This window comes from Gymnoscopelus braueri (assembly GCF_963280865.1).
Source record: "Gymnoscopelus braueri genome assembly, chromosome: 6".
Taxonomy (NCBI): Eukaryota; Metazoa; Chordata; class Actinopteri; order Myctophiformes; family Myctophidae; genus Gymnoscopelus; species Gymnoscopelus braueri.
Genome location: NC_137607.1, coordinates 12,431,782 through 12,454,281, shown reverse-complemented (window position 1 = coordinate 12,454,281; position 22,500 = coordinate 12,431,782). Strand labels below are relative to the sequence as shown.

The 22,500-nt window shown below is 40.8% G+C and overlaps 1 protein-coding gene across 1 annotated transcript; it reads left to right on the top strand.

Annotated features, from left to right (window-relative positions):
- Positions 1-10,436: 10,436 nt before the first annotated feature.
- Positions 10,437-21,724, top strand: cltrn (collectrin, amino acid transport regulator; the record flags this gene model as incomplete). The annotated part of the gene is made up of 6 exons (XM_080430454.1): positions 10,437-10,503; positions 12,797-12,858; positions 13,841-13,926; positions 14,704-14,820; positions 19,482-19,676; positions 21,601-21,724. 6 exons carry the CDS (start codon positions 10,437-10,439, stop codon positions 21,722-21,724), a joined length of 651 nt encoding a protein of 216 aa, XP_080286580.1.
- Positions 21,725-22,500: the final 776 nt, after the last annotated feature.

The window sequence follows — 22,500 nt, the reverse complement described above, 5'->3', positions numbered from 1 at the left end:
TATTTTAGTATAGCCTGCACACAGTGGTGTAAAGTAACTAAGTACATTTACTCAAGTACTGTAGGCTACTTAAGTACAGTTTTGGGGTATTTTTTTTACTTTAGTGGAGAATTTACAATTTTCACTACATCTCAGAGGCAAATATTATATTTTTACTCCACTACAATTATTTGAAAACCTTACTTAATTACTTTGCAGATACACATTATTATATTATAAAACGTACATTAACCACTTTAGCCCTATTTTCAAAATAGCCGATCTACAAGCTCACAATGTGTCGCATCACAACTTGTATTTGTGAACTTGTAGATCTGCTATTTTCAAACACTTTTTGTACTTTTACTTTTGGTACTTTAAGTACATTTCGATACCAATTTCTTTGTACATTTACAATCATATCACACAAAGATTTGGCATCCCCCCTGTAGTAACTCTGAGGACCCCCTAGGGGTCCCGGACCGCCTGTTGAAGACCCTCTGGTTTAAATGCCTTAACTGTTCCTGTTCATAAACAAGATTATGACTATGATTCAACTATAATGTGATTTGTTAAAGGGCGTGTGTCATCCAGGTTTACACGCCCCCATAAAATGTTTGTTATTGTCTGTTAAATGATATTTTATGAGAGCAAAAGATCATTCAGTTGTGCAATAAGCACCGTGCCTTCATCCATCCGGTGTGTACATAAAAGTATGTTAGTGAATAACATTAAACAAAAGATTGAATATCAGTTGTCTTCAAGCAGAGCCACGGTCTAACATCTGCATTAAACCACACACACACGAGGAGGTCAGTGGTGTAAAGTAACTAAGTACAGTTACTCAAGTACTGTACTTAAGTACATTTTTTAGGTACTTTTACTTTACTGGAGTATTTCCAATTGTCTGTACTTTTACTACTCCACTACATCTCAGAGGCAAATATTGTACTTTTACTCCACTACAATTATTTCAAAACTTCAGTTACTAGTTACTTTGCAGATATAAATTATTATATTATCAAACATACATTAACCACTTTATTCCTATTTCATAGCTAGGCTATTTGAAAATAGCAGATCTACAAGCTCACAACTGTTGTGAATCGCGATGCAACACGTTGTGAGATTGTAGATCTGCTATTTTCAAACATTTTACTTTTGGTACTTTAAATACATTTTGATGCCAATACCAATACTTTAGTACTTTTACTCAAGTATTTTAGATTTCTGACTTTTACTTGTAACAGAGTATTTCTACATTGCAGTATTGATACTTTTACTTAAGTAAAACATTTGAGTACTTTTTCCACCACTGGAGGAGGTGAGGCTAGACCGTCTCGGAACAAGATGTGATGTTTATGGTTGAAAGAATTTGACTCCAGGCTCTTGGGGCATGCATGGATGATTTACCACTTTAACTCTGCCGTCCCTAGTTTGAGCATGTCATTATAGGCAAACACTTTTAATACTTCTTTCAAAGTCTTTCAAAAATAGAAGAAATAAGAAGAAGACTATAGCCAACACATTACATTACATTACATTACAGTCATTTAGCAGACGCTTTTATCCAAAGCGACTTACAATAAGTGCATTCAACCTAGGTAGGGAACAAAACTACTAATCACCAGAAGTCCTAAGTGCATTCTCTTCTAAAACAAGCAACTAAGAGTATACGCACTAGGGTAAAAGTGCAATATCAGCTACCTACTTTCTTAAACAGATGAGACAAATAGGAAAATCAAATGAGCAAGAGCTAAAACAAATAAGTGTATCGAATTAACAAGATAAAAAAAAACAAGAGCTCGTACAACTAGTTAACAACAAGTAGGCAAGGCGAAGAGGAAGGGTAGTGTTTCCTGAAGAGGTGGGTTTTCAGCCTGCGGCGAAAGATGGGCAGTGACTCTGCTGTCCTGACATCAGTGGGGAGTTCATTCCACCACTGTGGGGTCAGAACAGAAAAAAGCCGTGACCGTGTAGATCGGCCAGAAGGACCATTGAGCGACGAGGCAACCAGTCGCCCCGAACACGTTGTGAGCTTAGATCAGCTATTTTTGATTGGCCGAAGTATACAAGTATGCAAGTTCAAGAAGACAGTGTGCCGGAACCTCTCTCTATCATTGACATCAAAGATCTTTTCATCTGGACCTTCCTTTTTGTCCTATACACACCTGTCGTTAACCTTCGGGGTGTGCATCGGCCTTCTTTCCAAGAATAGCTGAAGTATAAAATAGGACTTGAAGTGATTAACCATAACACTGAATGGTCACCTGATACACGGTATATGAATCCATTACAATGCTGAACTCATGCTCGTTGAAACCTACAGTCAAAGTCTACTGGTTCTAAAGTTATACTGACTAAGACAAATGCACCATCCCAACCACACACTATTCACACCCCTACTGCGACCGCGGCCAGGCAAGGAGGCCTATGCCGTAGTGCAGTGGTTCTCAACCAGTGGTCCGGGGACCACCTTGAGGGGTTCCAGGTGGTCCCCAGCTAAATGATGGAGAGTTGGTGACCAAATGGATTTGGTTTCATTTTACGCTCTGAAGAGTTAAATTATTGTTAAACATCTGCATTACTTAATTAAAGAATTGTTATTTTGATCAACTTTTGCCTGTTATCTCTCCTAATGGTACCAACATCAATACAGCATGGATGGAATTTAACAAAATATTCTAAGTCTTGGGTCTGAGAGTCTAAATCTCATCAAACGGTGGTTCCGTGGCTCAAATGCCGAATAAATAATGGACCGTGATATGAAAAGGGTTGAAAACCACTGCCGTAGTATCAAGGGCTAGACCAGGCTTCTGAACAGCTTCTACCGACACTGCCAAACTAGAAAAAGTGCTCCTCGGAGCACAGGTCTCCACCAGGTCAGGTAGGTTATTGTGGCCTCCTGGTGGCGCTATAAAAGGCCGATGTGAAAAAGGTGCCATTTCTAGGCCTTGCATGATCTTGTATAGAGATCATGTGTACCGATTTGCATGAAATTTGGATAAAATGGGAAGGAGTAGTATAAAAGAAAATGTTTTACATAAGTCGGCCTCCTGGTGGCGCTATAAAAGGCAGATGTGAAAAATGCAGGGCAAAGGTTTTTCCTTGACCTCTAGGGAGTGAGCATACAAAGTTTTACACAGATCGGTGCAGTTATAGGTAAAAACACGAATCGGCCTGTTATAGCGCCACCATGAGGCTGATTTGAAAAAATTACAATTACAATTTAATTGTATTTCTTCCTCTGCCTAATGGGAATGTGCGTGCAAAATTTCACGGAAATTGCATGCTGTGTTCATGATTTGAGGCATTTTGTTCAAAATGGAGCACTCCTGCAAACTTTGGAAGACATTTTTAGCCAATCAGGATGGAATATGATTTAATGAGATACAGTGTACCGATTTGCGTGATTTTTGGACAAAATCTGTAGGAGTACTGTCAAAAAATATGTTTTGCACAAATCGGCCTCCTGGTGGCGCTATAAAAGGCCCATGAGAATTATTTGGGGCAGAGGTTCTGAATTGGCATCCAGGGAGTGTGTGTGCTCAGTTTTGCTGCGATCAAGCCAACGGTGCCGGAGATTAGACGGACAGACACACGGACACACACACGGGCAGACGGACAGGGGGCAAAACATACTCTCTCGCCATGCCTTTCGGCCTGGGGGAGACAACAAGGCCAGCCTGGCCTGTCAAACTGTTTTTCTGCCCTTCATGTGGATATGTTCCTCTGTGAAGACTTTAGGACTTTTCCTGGACCATGACATGTAGATTTTCTTTCCTTTTTTTGTTGAAGTTTCTGCCCTATGTGTCTTTGCACCTGACGTCTAATCATGCATATACAGTAGGCCTACACACCTGCCGCTATGTGGACCGACTAATGTCAACATCACCTTCATCAACATAAACATTATTTGTACAGCACCTTGCATACAAAACGGGCAGTTGACCCTGCTTACCATTAGATAAGCAAGAACATAGTGTATGTTCTTGTGCATATCATCATAGAACTCACATGGTGTACAAATGAACACTGATGGTTTTACAGTGTGAATAAATAGTAGCAGTCGGGGGCGGGGGGCGCGGGGGGGGGGCGGTTGTGTGTTTGTCTGTGCGTCTGTGCGTCTGTTACACTATCACCTCTCTCCCTGAACAAACAGTTGTTCCACGCTAGTATATGCACTTCACTGTTTCCATGCAATTACAGCTGGGGCTGTTAACCATTTAAGTCCTGTTTTCAAAAACTGCAAAAATAGACGATCTGCAAGGCTCACAACACGTACCGCCAAGGTAGTAGAGGACCTGGCTAAGATATGTATGCACTTAATTTAGGAGAGAATATCTCAACTGTTCTTGGCTAATATGACCCCAAGGAACAACTTAGGAACTTTGACTAATTCTCTATCCGGGACGAAATACCCGAAAATGACCACACCTTTTTCAAATGACCATAACTGGTGCACTACTTTCAACATGGCTCTATCTGCTAAACCGTTGGAGCTACAGATGTTCTGAGGTGCTCAAAATGTTCAGAATACTTATGGTTAGGGAAAAATAGAAAAGTGTAAAATTTCTAATTTGATCTTTTATGACAGAACAGCAAAAAAAACGCAAAAAAAGAGACCAGGGCCATAGGGATATGTTTGTGTCAATAAGTCTAAAAGCACCTACATTGATGTATCCCAGGGCATGCTCTAATGATTTAGCAAGGGTACCTGAGCTCCGGGTCATTATAGTGGCCAAATCCAATATGGCCGCCACCTGAAAATGGTTTTGGCTGTAACTTTTGAACCAGATGAGCTATAAATGCAAACCTGGTGTCTAAATCATGTTTGTTTTTTTTACAATCAGAAACATGTTGAGATGCTTATCTTTATGGCTGGGTGTGGCTGGACCTCTATTTTGCGTATTTCAAAGATAGTGACTATCTGACAATTTGTTTTACTTAGTTAATCCTTTTGGCAAACTTGGTGTCTATGTGATGTTTTTTGAGCATTAGAAACACATTGGAATGCTCGTATTTATGATTGAATCCATCTATAGCACTCTGACTTGCTTATTACAAATATGTTACATGTTATGTGACATAAAGTTTCATCCAGATTGAGTGTAGAGTTGTAGGAATGAGTTAAGCTCAAACTGGAGAAAACAAACAACCTGTGTACAGATGTAATTTTATTGAAACAATATAATAATATGACTATAATAGAATCCAAATTATACAGCAACAGCCAGTACAGTATGCACAGCAAAGATCATCATAAATTGAATACTATCATAATAGTCAAAGGTGTATAGAATTTGAACAATATGTTTAAATTAGAATCAGAAAAGTTAATTGCTAAACAACAAATGGTTGCTAGGAATTTGTCATGGTGTTACTACAACAGAACTGCAAACACAGACAGACAGACAGGCAGACAGACAGGCAGACAGACAGACAGACAGACAGACAGACAGACAGACAGACAGACAGACAGACAGACAGACAGACAGACAGACAGACAGACAGACAGACAGACAGACAGACAGACAGACAGACAGACAGACAGAATCATAAGTTGCATGTGCTCAGTCCTTTTGATTCCTCAGGGTGATGACTGTTTTGTTATGTCCTATCATACAATATCGATTTATTGAGATGCAACACACTCCAGCTTTGCCGAATTAGCTTTGTCCACTACATGACTTTTGCAGCCACAGTGGAGGAGGATGGCACACGCTTTATTCTGCTTTTTTATCTGCAAGATGGGTCCAGTAAGGTTCCCAGGTTCTGACATGCTGAATCAGTGCAGCTTGGGTGGGAGGAAGGTTCTCAAGGGACTTGGTCCCATTGGTCCCATTTGACCAACATCAGCCTTCCCTGACTATAGGAAAAGGAGTGCAGGAAACCCAGAAACCCGGTGACACTCCTTGGAGCCTGAAAAGATCAACTCAGATTTCCATGTTCAAAGATTGGAGTTTATGATCATCATCATATACAGCAAGAGCTGTGGCCACAGCAGAGTAGATAAAGCCAGACAGTGGCTTTCCTCAAATGGTACCCCAAGAATTCAACCTATTTCAATAGGTTGGGCTGGTACTGGGACTCCATGACTAAGACCTGTGAACTTTACTGGACCTATCTTGCAGATGCCAGTAAAGCTGTTGCTGTTGTAACACCAAGACCATAAACCTATTGTAAACAATTCTATACACCTTTGACTAGTCTAGTATGATATCATACTAGTCAAAGGTGTATAGAATAGTAATACTATATAATATTATATTTTATGCGGAGCATTGTTGCACATTCTGTACTAGACTGTATCATTAGGAATGAGGTCTAAATCATTCTATTGTTTCAATAAAATGACATCGGTAAGAAGATGGTTGTTTCATGAAATAGTGGCCATATTTGTGATAAGCAAATTAGAGTACTCTTAGATCAATTCATGAAGATAAGTGCTGTATATTTCCATATGGTTGCTTCACAGGTAGCCTACAGACAGGGGAGCGTATTCAAAGAGGTGGCTGTTGGCCCTGAGCCGGGTGAGGGGTTACAATTAGCATTCCCAATTGGGGAGACAGAAGGTCTCCATCCCCCCTTCCTGCTTCATACAGGTGCAAATTGAATCAGGGACCAAAAGGGTGATCTATTGTTTGTCTGCGTGGGGTCTAACCATTGAAGTCTGACACACCCATACCTGTGCCTCCCCTTTCTCTGAATGTGCTATATATACCATACTAAAATATAAGCTTGTGGTGTGTGCCACTCCAGGCCGTTGGGCTGTGGAGATGGTTGGCTGTTCTATACTGTCTGTACTGTCTGAATAAACTGGAAGCAACGAAACCTCACTAACTAGTGATGACTCCTTCATTCTACAACCATTCATTCTCATCTCTGGGACAACAAACTTATCTGCAATATGGCGTTGTTGGCAACTACCAAAGCAATAGAAACCTTTAAGTCTGTGGTTGTCAGATACCACATTATGGCGTCGAAGTCGGCAGTCGTGTTGGTTTGGTTTTTTGGAGGCGCAAGTCTCCAGGGATACTGAGCCAGGCGTCGAAAGAACGTGCGGCGGGACATCGGGACGACATGACGACGATTTTTCGAGAATCTACAAGGAGAGGACTTCATGACCAGGTCTAGGACGGCTGTACGACTCATCTGGCTGCTCAACATATCTTCTGCGATCGCTAGAAGGGCGCGCTGCGGTGCAGACGGCAGAGCGGAGAAATTGGTGTGTCGAATTTCTTCGTGGCGGGTATGTTGTGGGGAGAGGACAGCGGGTGCCGGCAGAGTGGAGGACTTGCGATGAAGGGGTTCTTCGTGAAGAGTGTGGTAACACATCTTCAGCGATCGCAAGTGGAGCGCTCTGTTGTAAACATGCAGCTATCTGTTGGAAAATCTGGGTACGGCGCTGGAGCACGGCTGGGGTGAGGAGATGACATTGAGGGAGACTACAAGAGGGACATTATCGAGCGGAACACTGCGCATATGGGACCTGGGGTTATGTTTTTGTGATGGGCGTGGGTTAAACTATGGGGCTATGGCTGCCATGGGAAGTGATGCGAGGGTATTTTTTTTACTTTCTGGTCTCCTGTGTTTAATGTGAGTTTACTTTGTGGGTTATTGTTTCATTGGGGGGTACGCTGCCTTCTTTTTTCCGTGTGGGCACTTTCGTGGTAGTTGTCATATATGCTTGATGGTACGGTGTAAAACTTAGGGATAAGAATTAGGCTATCTTTGAGTATATTTTGGTGACTGGGCGAGGGGGACATTGATCTTGGGGGGTGGTGCTATCGCTTGGTGGGCGTGATTCGACTGTGTGCTGTCAGCTTCCACTGGGTGGGGGCTGTGTAATGTTTTATCCTGGAGTTTAAAAGGCTAACAGAGGGATCCTGCACGCTAATTAGTTTTGGGGGTGTCTATTTGATGTAATTCACCGTGTCGCTGTACTATGTAATCTTGGTTTTTGTATGTGCATTGTTCTGTGTGATGTTGTTTGCTGTTTTAGTTTTCCTGAATGTTAACTTTTTTTCCTGGTTGGTGTTCCGGTCGCTTTTCATGGGGGGCGGATTCTTTGTGGTTCTTTTGAAATATACGTGTTTGTGGAAGACGTTTGAAGTCTCCCATGGGGGGTCTGCTGTATATTTCCATATGGTTGCTTCACAGGTAGCCTACAGACAGGGGAGCGTATTCAAAGAGGTGGCTGTTGGCCCTGAGCCGGGTGAGGGGTTACAATTAGCATTCCCAATTGGGGAGACAGAAGGTCTCCATCCCCCCTTCCTGCTTCATACAGGTGCAAATTGAATCAGGGACCAAAAGGGTGATCTATTGTTTGTCTGCGTGGGGTCTAACCATTGAAGTCTGACACACCCATACCTGTGCCTCCCCTTTCTCTGAATGTGCTATATATACCATACTAAAATATAAGCTTGTGGTGTGTGCCACTCCAGGCCGTTGGGCTGTGGAGATGGTTGGCTGTTCTATACTGTCTGTACTGTCTGAATAAACTGGAAGCAACGAAACCTCACTAACTAGTGATGACTCCTTCATTCTACAACCATTCATTCTCATCTCTGGGACAACAAACTTATCTGCAATATGGCGTTGTTGGCAACTACCAAAGCAATAGAAACCTTTAAGTCTGTGGTTGTCAGATACCACATAAGCATTCAAACATGTTTCTAATTGTCAAAGAACTTTATTTAGACACCAAGTTTGCATTCGTAGCTCATTGTGGCTCAAACGTTAGAGCCAAAAACCTTTTTTAGGTGGCGGCCATATTGGATTTGGCCACTATGATGACCCCGAATGTCGGGCCAAGGGTGCCAGCTCGGGCACTCTTGCTAAATCATTAGACTCTAATGATTGATGACCACCTAGGGCATGCTCTAATTATTAGCCCTGGGTTACATCTGGGACAAATTTGGTGCTTTTAGATTGATACACACACAAAGGTTTTAGCGGTTTCTTTTAGCTGTTCTTGTCATAAAATATAATTTTTTGCACTTTACTATGTTTCTCTAAGCATAAGTATTCCGAACATTTTGAGCACCTCAGTAAATCTGTAGCTCCAACGGTTTAGCAGATGTTGGAAGTAGTGCACTGGTTATGGTCATTTAAAAAAAGGCGTGGTAATTTTCGGGTATTTTGTCCCGGATAGAGAATTAGTCAAAGTTCCTAAGTTGTTCCTGGGGTCATATTAGCCAAGAACAGTTGAGATATTCTCTCCTAAATTAAGTGCATACATATCTTAGCCAGGTCCTAGACTAAGGAAGGTGCCAGACCATTGAGAGCTTTATAAACAAGTAAAATAATCCTAAAAACAACCGGGAGCCAATGTAGTGATGCTAAAACTGGAGTAATATGTTTTCTCATACCAAGGCCCTCATTGAAAACAAGACTGCAAGGACTTTCATGAACGAACCTGTTAGACAAAATATTTTAAACGGTAATTGTGCTGTATTTCATTTTTTGCCTAATAAAATATTCAATCAATCAATCAAAACTCATCTTAGTTTTAGTTAAAACTCTGGCTGCCGCATTTTGAACTAGTTGTAGTCTGTCGGTTGTTTTCTTTGGTAGGCCAGAAAAAAGTGCATTACATTAATCAAGTCGAGAGAACACAAAAGCGTGGATCAACGTTTTCGCATCGTCCAACGACAGATAGGCTCTAATTCGTGCAATATTTCTCAGATGGAAGAAGGCAATCTTGATAACATGACTAATATGTGTATTAAAATTCAATTCAGAATCTGGGGCTGTTAACCATTTAAGTCCTGTTTAAAAAAATATGTCCAAGATTGGCTATATTTTGTACTTGTAGATCTGCTATTTTCCCTATCATGTAAAAAAAACTGTACTGTGTACAGTATTTATTTATGTATGCATGAATTGATTTATGATTTATTATCTGTTTTATTTGATTTGCACAACAGTTTATATGTACATTATGCATGATATGATAGTTATTTCCATGGGAAAGTTGACAGTTTATTGTTGTGCCGGTGAGGTAAGAAAACCTAGGGGGGCTTATGGTAAGAAAACCTAGGGGGGCTTATGGTAAGAAAACCTAGGGGGGCTTATGCGAGTACCTCACCGTTTACATTACATATAATTTGACTTATTCAATATTAAAAACAAAAAAAAACAGAAAAAAAACATATACATAAAAACATACAATAAAGAAAATAAGACAAACAATAAATGCATGCATGCATACATGCATTCATTTCTCCTGTAACAACATGCCCAAAACAATGTTGCCACAGGTTGAAAGCAGTTAACTGCTTAGTATCTTCTCATAAAGAGGGCGTGTGATAGAGAAAGGTATGTGTGTTGGCTTAACCATTAAGTTGGAGCCGCTGTGTGTTCCTGAGCTGACCCTGTGCTGGTCATTGTTTGACTGAACCACTGACTGGAGCACATATACTGTACATGCCAACCTGTTTGTAATGTTGGTGATGTTGGAGAGACTGGCACTGCTGCTATGCCTGGCACCTGCCCTGGCACAACCCCTATGTGAGACTGGTACGTATACGTAACCCTCTGCCACTCTAATAACCAGTGGTGGAAAAAGACCTGAAATGTTTTACTTAGGTAAAAGTATGTAGAAAATATTTTGTTTCAGGTAAAAGGCCTGTGTTCAAAATGTCACTTGAGTAAAAGTACAAAAGTATTGGCATCAAAATATACTTAAAGTACCAAAAGTAAAAGTACTCGTTATGCAGAATATTCCTGTTTCACTGGTTATCATAATTATTTCTAAAATGTATACAAATATTTTGAAAATAGCAGATCTACAAGTTCACAATGCGTCGCATCGCGACACTCGCGACACACACACGCGCGACACTCACAATGCGTCGCATCGCGACACATTGTGAGCTTTCTACACAGCTTTCTACACAATGATATTTTGTTTTAAGTTATGTCTGTGTGGATGGTTAAGTCTGTATGTGGGTTTCATGAATATTGAACAATGCAAAGTATTTATTAACCAGAGCTTGTTACAGAATAATAACTACATCAAATCCAAATCCGTTTTGGACATAGGCTACAAGGTGTCTACCAGACAGTGACGATATGTTTATAATATACATTACAGTGTCAGTATACTATTTGTAGACTATTGGGGATCTGGTGTTTAGAATGATTTTATGTGTTAATGTATATACTTTGTTGACCGGGGTCCCCCTGCATTGGGTCTACGATCCTTTTTCCCCTCTACACCAAAATCTTCACTGAAAATAGATGATTTACAAGCTCACAACGCATCGCAATGTGAGGTGTTGTGAGCTTGTAGATCATCGATTTCCGCAGAATGTTCGCCTATTGTGACATGCCCAGAATAGGGACGCTAGGGTTCATGTGTTCATTAGGTAGTGTGACCAAAATTGCTTGGTTCTTTAGATATTTGATATTCATTTTATCAGACATGCCCACCTCCTATATAATTGAACTTCAAACTCAAATGTAACCATTTAAAAAGAGAGAAAAAAGAAGCGCTGCATGGATTATTCAGTGGCTCTGATAGATAGGTGCTCTTTGGTGACACAGGTAGGAACATAATATGTTCCTACCTGTGTCACCAAAGAGCACCTATTATTATCCTTTATGACCAAAAAAGGATTTCCAAAGAAGTACTGCATGCCAAAAAAGGTGTGAAATGCAGACTTGCAAAGAAAAGAATTCCAAGGCAGAAGGCACTCCATCTCAAGTGAAAAAATATATAATTTATTTAGAGCAAGGCAAATGAGTATGACAAATTTAACCAAGTAACTTAAAAAACTGTCTGGGATGCACACAAAAGCCAGAGAAGACTTTAAAAGAGACGTGTTTTAAAGTGAAATACCCCTTTAAGTACAGAGGATTCCAATGAAGTTCATGATTAATCTAAAAAAATGCACATCAGTTGAAACTGCAGCCTTCCTAACAGTGTCAGGAGCTGTCAGCAATAACCAGGAACTCTCTATGAAAAACTATTCTGACAAACTTTACAAAATACATTTAGTTTTACAGTTGAAGCCCTTAGATTTTGTATTATCCTTCAAAAATAATGACTTTGATAAAACAATGCTCTTTTCTTGCCTGTGTTTCTGGACATTAGCAGTAATGGTCTTTGTTGGGAGAACATTGTATGTAGCTTGTTGTAGCTCCTGTACAGAACACATCTCAGTCTATACCAAGGGTCTTCAACGTTTTTCAGGCCAAGGACCCCTTAGCAGAGAAAGAGATGAAGCAGGGACCCCCACTACATATTGTGTAAAATTGTGTTGCTTTTTCATAGATTTCATAACTAGCTTCATATAGACTTGTTTGACAGCAGCTGCACTATAGTCAGTGTTGCGTAAATTAATGTTTTTGTTTGTTTGTTTACACATTATCTTTTCTATATGAATATGTCGGATTCATATTAGGCTAATGTGTATTTTCAGATATTTTACCATATCAATATAGTTTATAAACCATCAATAGTAAACTTGACCTTTGCCTCTGTACTTGGTCTATACTCTTTTTTTTCTCCCCTCTACACCAAACTTCTTCGCCAAAAATAGTAGATCTGCTATTTTTGGGAAATGTTCCCACCAGAATAGCTAAGTAGTAAAAATGTAAATGTAACCACACAAAGATTTGCCGGCCCCCCCCCCTGTAGTAACTGAGGCCCTGTTGAAGGCCCATGGTCTATTACTGTATGATTACTTTATATTTAATACAGCTACTGTAGTCTTTTAGGAGGTAATCTAGCTACTGTATTGCAACCATAAAAATTGGAGTCACCACATTTCTAATATATTGAGGCTAATGTGTTGTTTTTCTATAGGCAGTGCGTCACCTGGATATGAAGTCCGACTCAGCATCAAAACAGCTCTGGGAGACAAAGCTGTATGTGTTTTTTAATATGTGATTTTAATCTACATATCTATCAAATTACAAATCACTGTTTGATCTTAAATGCTTGCTTTATATCGATCCAATGCAGTCCTATAACATCCTTCCCATCATTCACTATAGTGAGCCATAGAATATGCCTTTGTAGAGATTAAAACTACAACTGATTTGACAGTATAAGTGTGAGTACATATTTGAGAGGGCAAAGGTGTAGCTGGTGATTGTGCAACCTTGAATGTCTTTCCTCAAAAGCTGAGTGCACACTAACATTGTGTTGTTTTATGTGTACCACACTAACATTGTGTTGTTTAATGTGTACCACAGTAGTACACACTAACATTGTGTTGTTTAATGTGTAGCACAGCAGTACACACTAACATTGTGTTGTTTAATGTGTACCACAGTAGTACACACTAACATTGTGTTGTTTAATGTGTACCACAGTAGTACACACTAACATTGTGTTGTTTAATGTGTACCACAGTAGTACACAGTAACATTGTGTTGTTTTATGTGTAACACGGCAGTAGTACACGGTAACATTGGGTTGTTTCATGTGACACACTAACATTGTGTTGTTTTATGGGTACCACACTAACATTGTGTTGTTTAATGTGTACCACAGTAGTACACACTAACATTGTGTTGTTTTATGTGTACCACAGTAGTACACACTAACATTGTGTTGTTTTATGTGTACCACACTACACATTGTGTTGTTTCATGTGTACCACACTAACATTGTGTTGTTTCATGTGTACCACAGTAACATTGTGTTGTTTCATGTGTAACACACTAACCATTGTGTTGTTTCATGTGTAACACACTAACATTGTGTTGTTTCATGTGTAACACACTAACATTGTGTTGTTTCATGTGTACCACAGAAACATTGTGTTGTTTCATGTGTAACACACTAACATTGGTTTGTTTCATGTGTAACACACTAACATTGGTTTGTTTCATGGCACCACAGTACAAATGGAATGACAATGAGATGTTCCTTTTCCGAGCCACTCTGGCGTTTGCCATGAGGACATACTTCAATTCTGAGCATTACAAGTAAGACCTTTATTTCCCCATGATAGCCCATGTCTATAATGGATTATAAAATGCTCATAACACTGTATAATTGAAGTTAATATTTTGTAATAATAATCATAACACATTTAAAAAGTATTTCATAATGACTTAATACTTCATAATTACTGTACACTCACAGTCTTTTTTTCTTTTGGCTAGGATCATAGTGTATCATAATTCTCACAGTCGTTAAACATTATGATTTTATAATGACTGTTATATAAGTCACTAAAAGTGGTCCATTGGGTGCTTTAATTAAAGTGAAACAACTTTGTGACTTTATTTCCTGCTGCAAAATGCTGACACAACGTACATTGTGTTGTGGAACATCTCCATTGTGCGCAGTATCCTGGTGTGATTACTTTTTCAATTAATTGAGTAATCAAGTCATTATTATTGTTCTTAAATGTCTTTATTTTTTTCTTTTAATGAATTGACACGATAAAAAAAATTTATCGACCAAAAAGATTAGTCTGATTAAGCACTTATTTTATGTTTTATATCGACCAAAAAGATTAGTCTGATTAAGCACTTATTTTATGTTTTATATCGACCAAAAAGATTAGTCTGATTAAGCACTTATTTTATGTTGTGGTGTCGCACATAAATAGGTAAAATAGTAGATGTACAAGCTCACAACTTGTACATCTGCCAGTTTCACTACTCTTGAAAATCGATTATTTTATGTTTTATAATCGATTACATTTAAAAAAAAAAAGAAACTGTTGTGTTAACTGTGTTGTGGATGGTTGTCAGTGTGTCCAGTATCCTGGTGTGTGGGGACACGCCCAGGGTGTCCTTCTGGTTCGTGGTGGTGTCACCTGAGAACCCTACACTGCTGGTTGACAAGCTAGATGTGGAGAGAGCTGTAAGGTAAAGACACACACACACACACACACACACACACACACACACACACACACACACACACACACACACACATAATACAATCACATGTCATCTCACTGCCACACCACTGAATCCTAGACAAAGAAATGAACAACTTAAACCATTAAGGCCTGAGGTCCCGATTCTACATTGTCTTCTAAATCCTAATTATAGTTTTTTAGAAAGCAGTTTTCTGAAAAACGTATGTTGTTATTTCAGTGGTTCTCACACTTTTTCATGTCATGGACCTCCAAAATTATATGTATTTGGCCCTTGGGACCCCCATCTCAAAATATTTTGTTCCAGGGACCCCCAGAAGCAAAGATTTGAGTTTAAAAAAAATTGTTTTAAAATAATATGCATGTATATTCAAAGATTTGCACACATTTTCACGATTTTTCAAAAATACTCTACAAGCTCATAGCGCGGCACCGAGCTTCAATATCTGCTATATTTGAATATTTGAAAATAATGCTTTTTTGCACCATATTTGCATACTGGGCCCTGATTAGTCCCTCACAACTTCGGAGGGAGAGAAATCCAATCTCTATTGAGAGGGGCCAGACCTAATCTGCCGAGGGCATTTTTCTTTTTGCAATGGCAGATTCGTCTGGAACCAGGCTAGTTAGATTGCAGATATAGATTATTAATACAAAACATACAGTGCATTGCAGTGATACATGATGAAGTATGTATTATTATAGGTTAATCTACCCAGCAACACATCATAATTAAAATCAACCCCACCTTCACAAGCTGCAGCATTGAAAACACATTACTAATCCAATACCATTGTGAAATGGATCATTCTGCGTAATGTGTACTTCTGTACTTATTTGGTATATGTTTGGTAAGTATATTTTCATGCCAATGCTTACTTTTACTTAAAATGACTTTGGCTTTCTCTGCCCGGACTGCTGGCGTAGCGGTCATGGGCACCCAGGCTCAATGTAGCCTGACAGCGCGTCACAGGTTCGAGTCCCGATCCCGGGCGTGCCCATCTCTCTCCCCATTTCCTGTCAACCTACTGTCGTATCAATAAAGGCATTAAAACGCCCCCCCCCCCCCAAAAAAAAACGACTTTAACTCATGACAGAGTATTTCTACTTTAAGTAAAACATAAAATCTTGAGTAATGTATATGTTACAGGGTGAATGGAGAACCAGGTAGATTGAAGAAGGCTCGCTCGTTTTTAACCACCGACCCTGCTATTCTGTAGAAGCAACACAAGAGGGAGCCACGAGCCAGGCTTGTGCACAACATATATGGCCGCGACCATACACACACACACACACACACGCGCGCGCGCGCTCATGCTTTCAATTTGGTTTATTGAAAGCAGGACTGTTAAGATACTTTTATTGTGTTCTGGCTTTTGTTTTAGTTTCTCCCTGACACACACACACACACACACACACACACACACACACACACACACACACACACACACACACACACACACACACACACACACACACACACACACACACAGTGATCCATGAAAAGAACTATTCTGTCCCTATCGGTTTACAACTCAAACGGCGCTGAGTCGACTAGTAGAGCATCGGCCGGTCAGCGCGGACACTCGCGCCTGGAGGCGCAAGGGCGCACTTCCTCGGCCTCAAGCTCTACTAAGTCGGCGCGCCTCTGTCATGGACAAGCGTGTGCGTGTGAACGCGTGTTCAGCGTTCCCCTAACAAACCCCCGCCTCGCAGCGCCGCGTCCTCCTTCTCGCGAGCCTCGCTAATAAACCCTGTCTCGAAAAGCCCCGCCTCGCACCGAAGCCCCGTGCCTAAAAACGAGCGCTCTGTCTTCAATCTACCTGGTTCTCCATTCACCCTGTGACATATATATATATATATATATATATATATATATATATATATATAGCACCTGAGGAAGCGGAAGCGAAACGTGTTGTGCAACATGAAATAAAAAAATCACACCCTGTGTGAAGTGGGCGGTGTCTTGCTAGCTAATCACAATACTGAATGGAGTCAACCAATCATGTACAAAGAATAAATACATTTATTGAAACACTCTTTATGATGGAAGAAACCATAACTTGAAAAAAACAAATTTATGGTTTCTTATATAGGGCTATGCACATGTGTCATGTGACACTGGCCAATCACGGTGCATTGTACAAATTGTACAAATAAAATTGTACAAGAATTGTACAAATATCCAAACCTCACTTATAGGGGCGGTTTCACTGCCCAAAAAGCAAAATCAGTCCTGGAGTGTGCGGTCCCTTCTTTTGAAGGTTTCTTTTCTTTTAGCTTTATACATATCTCTTGCGCTGACCTGCACCTCCAGTCGGGGTCCAACAAGATGTGCACGAGTCTTAATTAGTTTATATATATATATATATATATATATATAATTTATATATATATATATAATTTATATTATATATTACAGTAATGTACATTTTTGGCATTCATATAGGCTACCTGTGTTACAGCAACAACCAGTTGTTTTTCTACACAAATCCTCTCATGGATGGTTGTTGTTTGTTATAATCATTATAAGGGGATGGCTGGCACCTCCCACTGAAGCATGATTTATGCTTTGTCGTAAAATGGTGTCACACACTGAAAATAGCAGATCTACAAGATCACAACACGTCACGTTGCGGCGCATTGTGAGCTTGTAGACCAGCTATTTTCTAATAAATCCCCCTGCTGTAGTTCAGATTGCTGATGCTGTGGGTAATATGAACTCTTGAGTATTTTTCTTTTTTTCCCCCCAGAGACTTGACCTTTGGACTGTGATTATGCATTTAGCTGTTACTGCAACTTTCTTCTGCATATTTACTGTGCTTATGAGGCAACCAATGCAGAAACAACAACAAAAGAAAGGGAAGATCTATAAAAGTAGGATGTCTTGTAGAAAGGCATGGTTTTATGCAAAATTTCAAACTGTGGGCCTATACCTATATATACAGTTACCCACTTAAAGGGATAGTTCACCCAAAAACAAAACATCTCCATGAATTGAAGACTCCATGGGGTGTGTAATTGATGGAAAAAGGGTCATTTAGGGGGTGAACTATCCCTTTAAACCCTATATACTTATATACTGCGACCAATAGTGATAATAGCTGTGTCACAATAGCACATTGTGAGCTTGTAGTTCTGTTATTTTAGCTATTTCAGAACGCTGTGCCCGAGTACCTGGTGCAATACCCTAGGCTAACGATGACATCAGTACTATGATGTCATATTGATGATGACATCAGGGATCTCCATATATGGGCATCCCATGGACACGGACACACAGACAGACATAGATACACAGATATTTGTAGATTTATGGATATTTTCGGTGGACGGCTGATCTGACGTAGCCCGTAGCACTTGCCCTAGCCTTGACCATGCAGTCTTATGCAAAGGTTAAAATGTAATTTAGATAGCATGTTATTGTCTCCGCCAGGCCGAAAGGCATGGCGAGAGAGTATGTTTTGCCCCCCGTCCGTCCGTCCGTCCGTCCGTCCGTCCGTCCGTCCGTCCGTCCGTCCGTCCGTCCGTCCGTCCGTCCGTCCGTCCGTCCGTCCGTCCGTCCGTCCGTGTGTCCGTCCTGTCTGTGTGTTAGCAGCTAATCTCCGGCACCGTTGGCCCAGTCGCTCCGAAACTTTGCACACACACTCCCTGGATGCCAATTCAGAACCTCTGCCCCAATTTTTTCACATGGGCCTGTTATAGCGCCACCAGGAGGCCGATTTGTGCAAAACCCTTTTTTTTTACATTACTCCTACAGATTTTATCCAAACGTCATGCAAATCGGTACACAGTATCTCCATAGTCATGTGATCAACACGAATCTGTCCGGTTTCCCACATTCCATCCTTATTGCCTATGGTTGGCTTCCAAAGTTTGCAGGATTGGTCCGTTTTGAACAAAAAGCCTCAAACTATGCACGCAGCTTGCGATTTCCGTGAATTTTCACACGCATATTCCCACTAGGTCGAGGAAGAAATGCCACCCTTTTCACATTGGCCTGTTGTAGCACCACCAGCAGGTCTAATTTAGAAAAACACATTTTTGGAACAAAATGCCTCAAATCATGAATGCAGTGTCTGATTGCCGTGAAAGACCTAAGAATAAATGGCACCCTTTTCACATTGGCCTATTATAGCGCCACCAGGAGGCCAGAATAACGTACCTGACCTGGCGGAGACCTGTGTTCCGAGGAGCACTTTTTCTAGTTTTCGAGTTAATTTGTTGACCTGACATCCTATAGTTTACATTTTCAACGTACAGCTTATTTATTTTTTGATATTATACTGTTTAGTATGTGTTTACCCTGTTTACTTTAAGTCGCTCTGGTTTAAGAGCGTCTGCTAAATGCCTATATTGTAAATTTTAAGACAATTGGTCAAACAGTTCTCGAGATACGCAGAGGAGTGTCATGCAGACACACGCACGCACGCACGCACGCACGCACGCACGCACGCACGCACGCACGCACGCACGCACGCACGCACGCACGCACGCACGCACGCACGCACGCACGCACGCACGCACGCACACACGCACACACACACACACACACACACACACACACACACACACACACTTTATATAGGTGGATGATTGGACATTGTATAATGAGTCTGACTCAGCTGTTAATGTGTCCCACAGGATGTCGAGGCATCGTATCAACAGTGCTTTCCTGCTGACAGATCAGACCCTGGAGTTTCTGGGCATCCCCCCCACCCTAGCAGCCCCGGTGGTCCCTGACACCCCTCCGTGGCTCATCGTGTTCGGGGTGGTCATCGGTCTGGTTGGCACTGGCATCGTTTTCCTGCTGCTGTCAAGCATGATCCAGGGCAGACGGTGAGCTATGGATGTGGAAAAACCCACTGACTTGACCGTTCTGTTAGAAAACGTTTTGTGCACTGTGCCACTATAGGTAAAGGAAGACCTCAAAATGAGGCGCAGCTTGCGAAGCTAGTTCAGGCCAGGCAACCGATCAGGTGACTAGTCACATGCACTTTTCTCCTGGTCGGGTGGTTATAGGTACTGCTCTGCCTACCTGCTCATTCTGAGAGAATGAGAGAGAGTTCTTGCTCTAATGTTTCAGATTAATATCTTAATACTGGTTAAAAAACGGATATGCTCAGTTGGCTGCATCTTGCTTAATTTATAGTTTAATGTATAAATGGATAGTTCAGTGGCCTCTTTAGATGCCACTCTTATTCTGAAGAGCTCGTCCACCGGATGTTGTATTTGAGGTTTATAGTTGATGACGGAACACATCTCTACCCATTTGGATGAGAGATGAGAAGCTAACTCGTGAGTCGTGTTCAAGAGAGTAGTAGTTGCGCTGCAGCTTAAGTGTTAAAGGTATCATGACATTCATTTTCACTTTTTTTATTTTCAATGTTTTATTTGGGGTTTTATGACCTCAATTACATCCAAAAAACCTGAACTTAGAACATTCAGTGGATTTTCTGTGGTCTGGGGTTTTCTGAATAATTAGGCTGAAAAGTAATCTGAGCTTGGCCCTTCGACAGTGAGGTCACAGTCGAAGCCCACTCTCCTCCTCGCCCCTCCCCTCCCCTATCCTTTCCTTTGGGGGGGGGCGGAGCAGAGGCGATGATTGACAGGCAAAATCCCTCACCAGCGACACCTGCAGGCAAAGATTTCTTTTTTCATTGCAGTTGAAAAGGCTTTAGAAATGTGAGAGAAAAACACCTGCCATGGATCACTGGAATGGAATTTTCACTTAAAACTTTTTGTACACTTTTGAAGGACCAGGACAAAGACTTTGAATGTGGTGTAAAAGTGAATATCATTAAACCTTTAATGTGCTGCACTGCTAGAAACTAATTGAAATGATTTACCATTAATCTATAGAATGTTCTGTTATGGCGCTGGGCTGGAATGAACGAACCATAGATATATATAAAGGCTAGATGACTCACCTGCGCTGCTGGCCAATGGAGTACGACGTTCCCGGCATACGACGCTCCCCGGCATCCACCTGTAGGCTCTGTTTCTAGATCCCCATGGGGGTCTTTATTCATTCCCTGTAAATGCTATTTGGCATGTAACATTTATTAAAATTCTTACAGGGAATGAATAGATTCAGAGCCCTGACACTAAACTATGCTTCATATATGCTTCATATATGCTTCTTATATCTATGCTCAAGTATGCTCAATAAATATTCTAATCCAATCCAAGAGTTGTCTGACTGAACTAAGGTTTTCAAATCGACCTCATGGTGGTGCTATACCAGGCCACTTTACACTATTCATTCTTGAACCATACTGTAGGTCGTACAATCACACTTTTTCCACACTGGATTCCAGTGGATCATGACGCAATTATGTCTATTTCCGCCAAACTAGATTTACTGAATTAGGTCCACATTATCTCAGGAGTCATGTGACAATAAGCGTCACACTGCTGTGTGACATTCCATACTGTTTGTCTGGAGTTGGCTTTCAAAATGAGTGGGAGGGGCTCAGGGACCTATTTCTTACCAAAAAAAACATCATATTACATGAACGCAACATCCAATCAACCCCAGATTGGAATCGCACGCCGAGGGCCCTCTATGGAGCACACCTCCAAAAGTGCTTTCACTCCTGGGCACCACAAATGTGAAAAGTTGCACCGTATGTCATAGAAAGGCAGTTTTCTCCCGCAGCTTTCTCAGGTGTTTGAGTTTTAGCCCTGGCTAAACAACCCAGCCTGGTGGAGATACGTGATACTGAGCCTGACTGCTGTTTCTGTTTCAATCCTCCTCTAGGAAGAAGAAGGGGCAGCCAGAGGATGAAGACGATGAAGTGGTGGAGAACGGCATCGCGTGTGAGAGCTTAGATGGTGTTCGTAACAGAGCGTTCACCGATGATGATCGGTTCACAAAGATGTAATGTCTTCCTTAAAGTATGAAGACATGAAGACATGTTGAAATCACTCCACAGGGACTTCTGTAGCACTTATTTTAGATCCAGGAAAGCACAAAGACAGTAGTTACTGCAAAGCTCTGCTTTATGTAGCCTATTTACTAGAGATTGAGACGTTGTAACAAATGTACAGAGATTTGACATTGTTTTCAGAAACCGACACTACTGTATGTAAAGCCAACATTATCATGAACCACTTATCCTATATACTTATTTAACCGGGGTCCCCCACGGCTCCATACTAGGTCCATGCACTCCTTTTTTCCCTCTACACCAAATCTCTTCACCGGAAATAGCAGATCTACAAGCCCATAACACATTGCATTGTTATTATGAGCTTGTAGTAGACTGTCTATTTTCACCAAAGGTTGGCCCCCAGAATAGGGGTTAAAGGCTTGACTGATACCATTACTGCATTGAATGATGCTGTAATGACTAAAACTGTATCTTAATGAATTAAAGACAAATCCATGTGTTGATGTGTGTGATCTATGATGTAGGCCTACTATTCCAGCTAACCCATGAATGCCTTTTTAATTACTTAAGGTGAGCAACAACTGCAAGCAGGGTGTCTCAATGACTCCATCTAGTGGGCTTTTCTGGTAAAATGTTTAAGCTCTACGCTATAGTAATCATTGCTATAGAGTGTTTGTTCAATAACAGGGGTCTCCCTGTTTCTCCGGCTCTCTAATAAAAATAAAATATTGTTTTAGTTGGGTTAAAAATGTATTTTCAGTTTACAA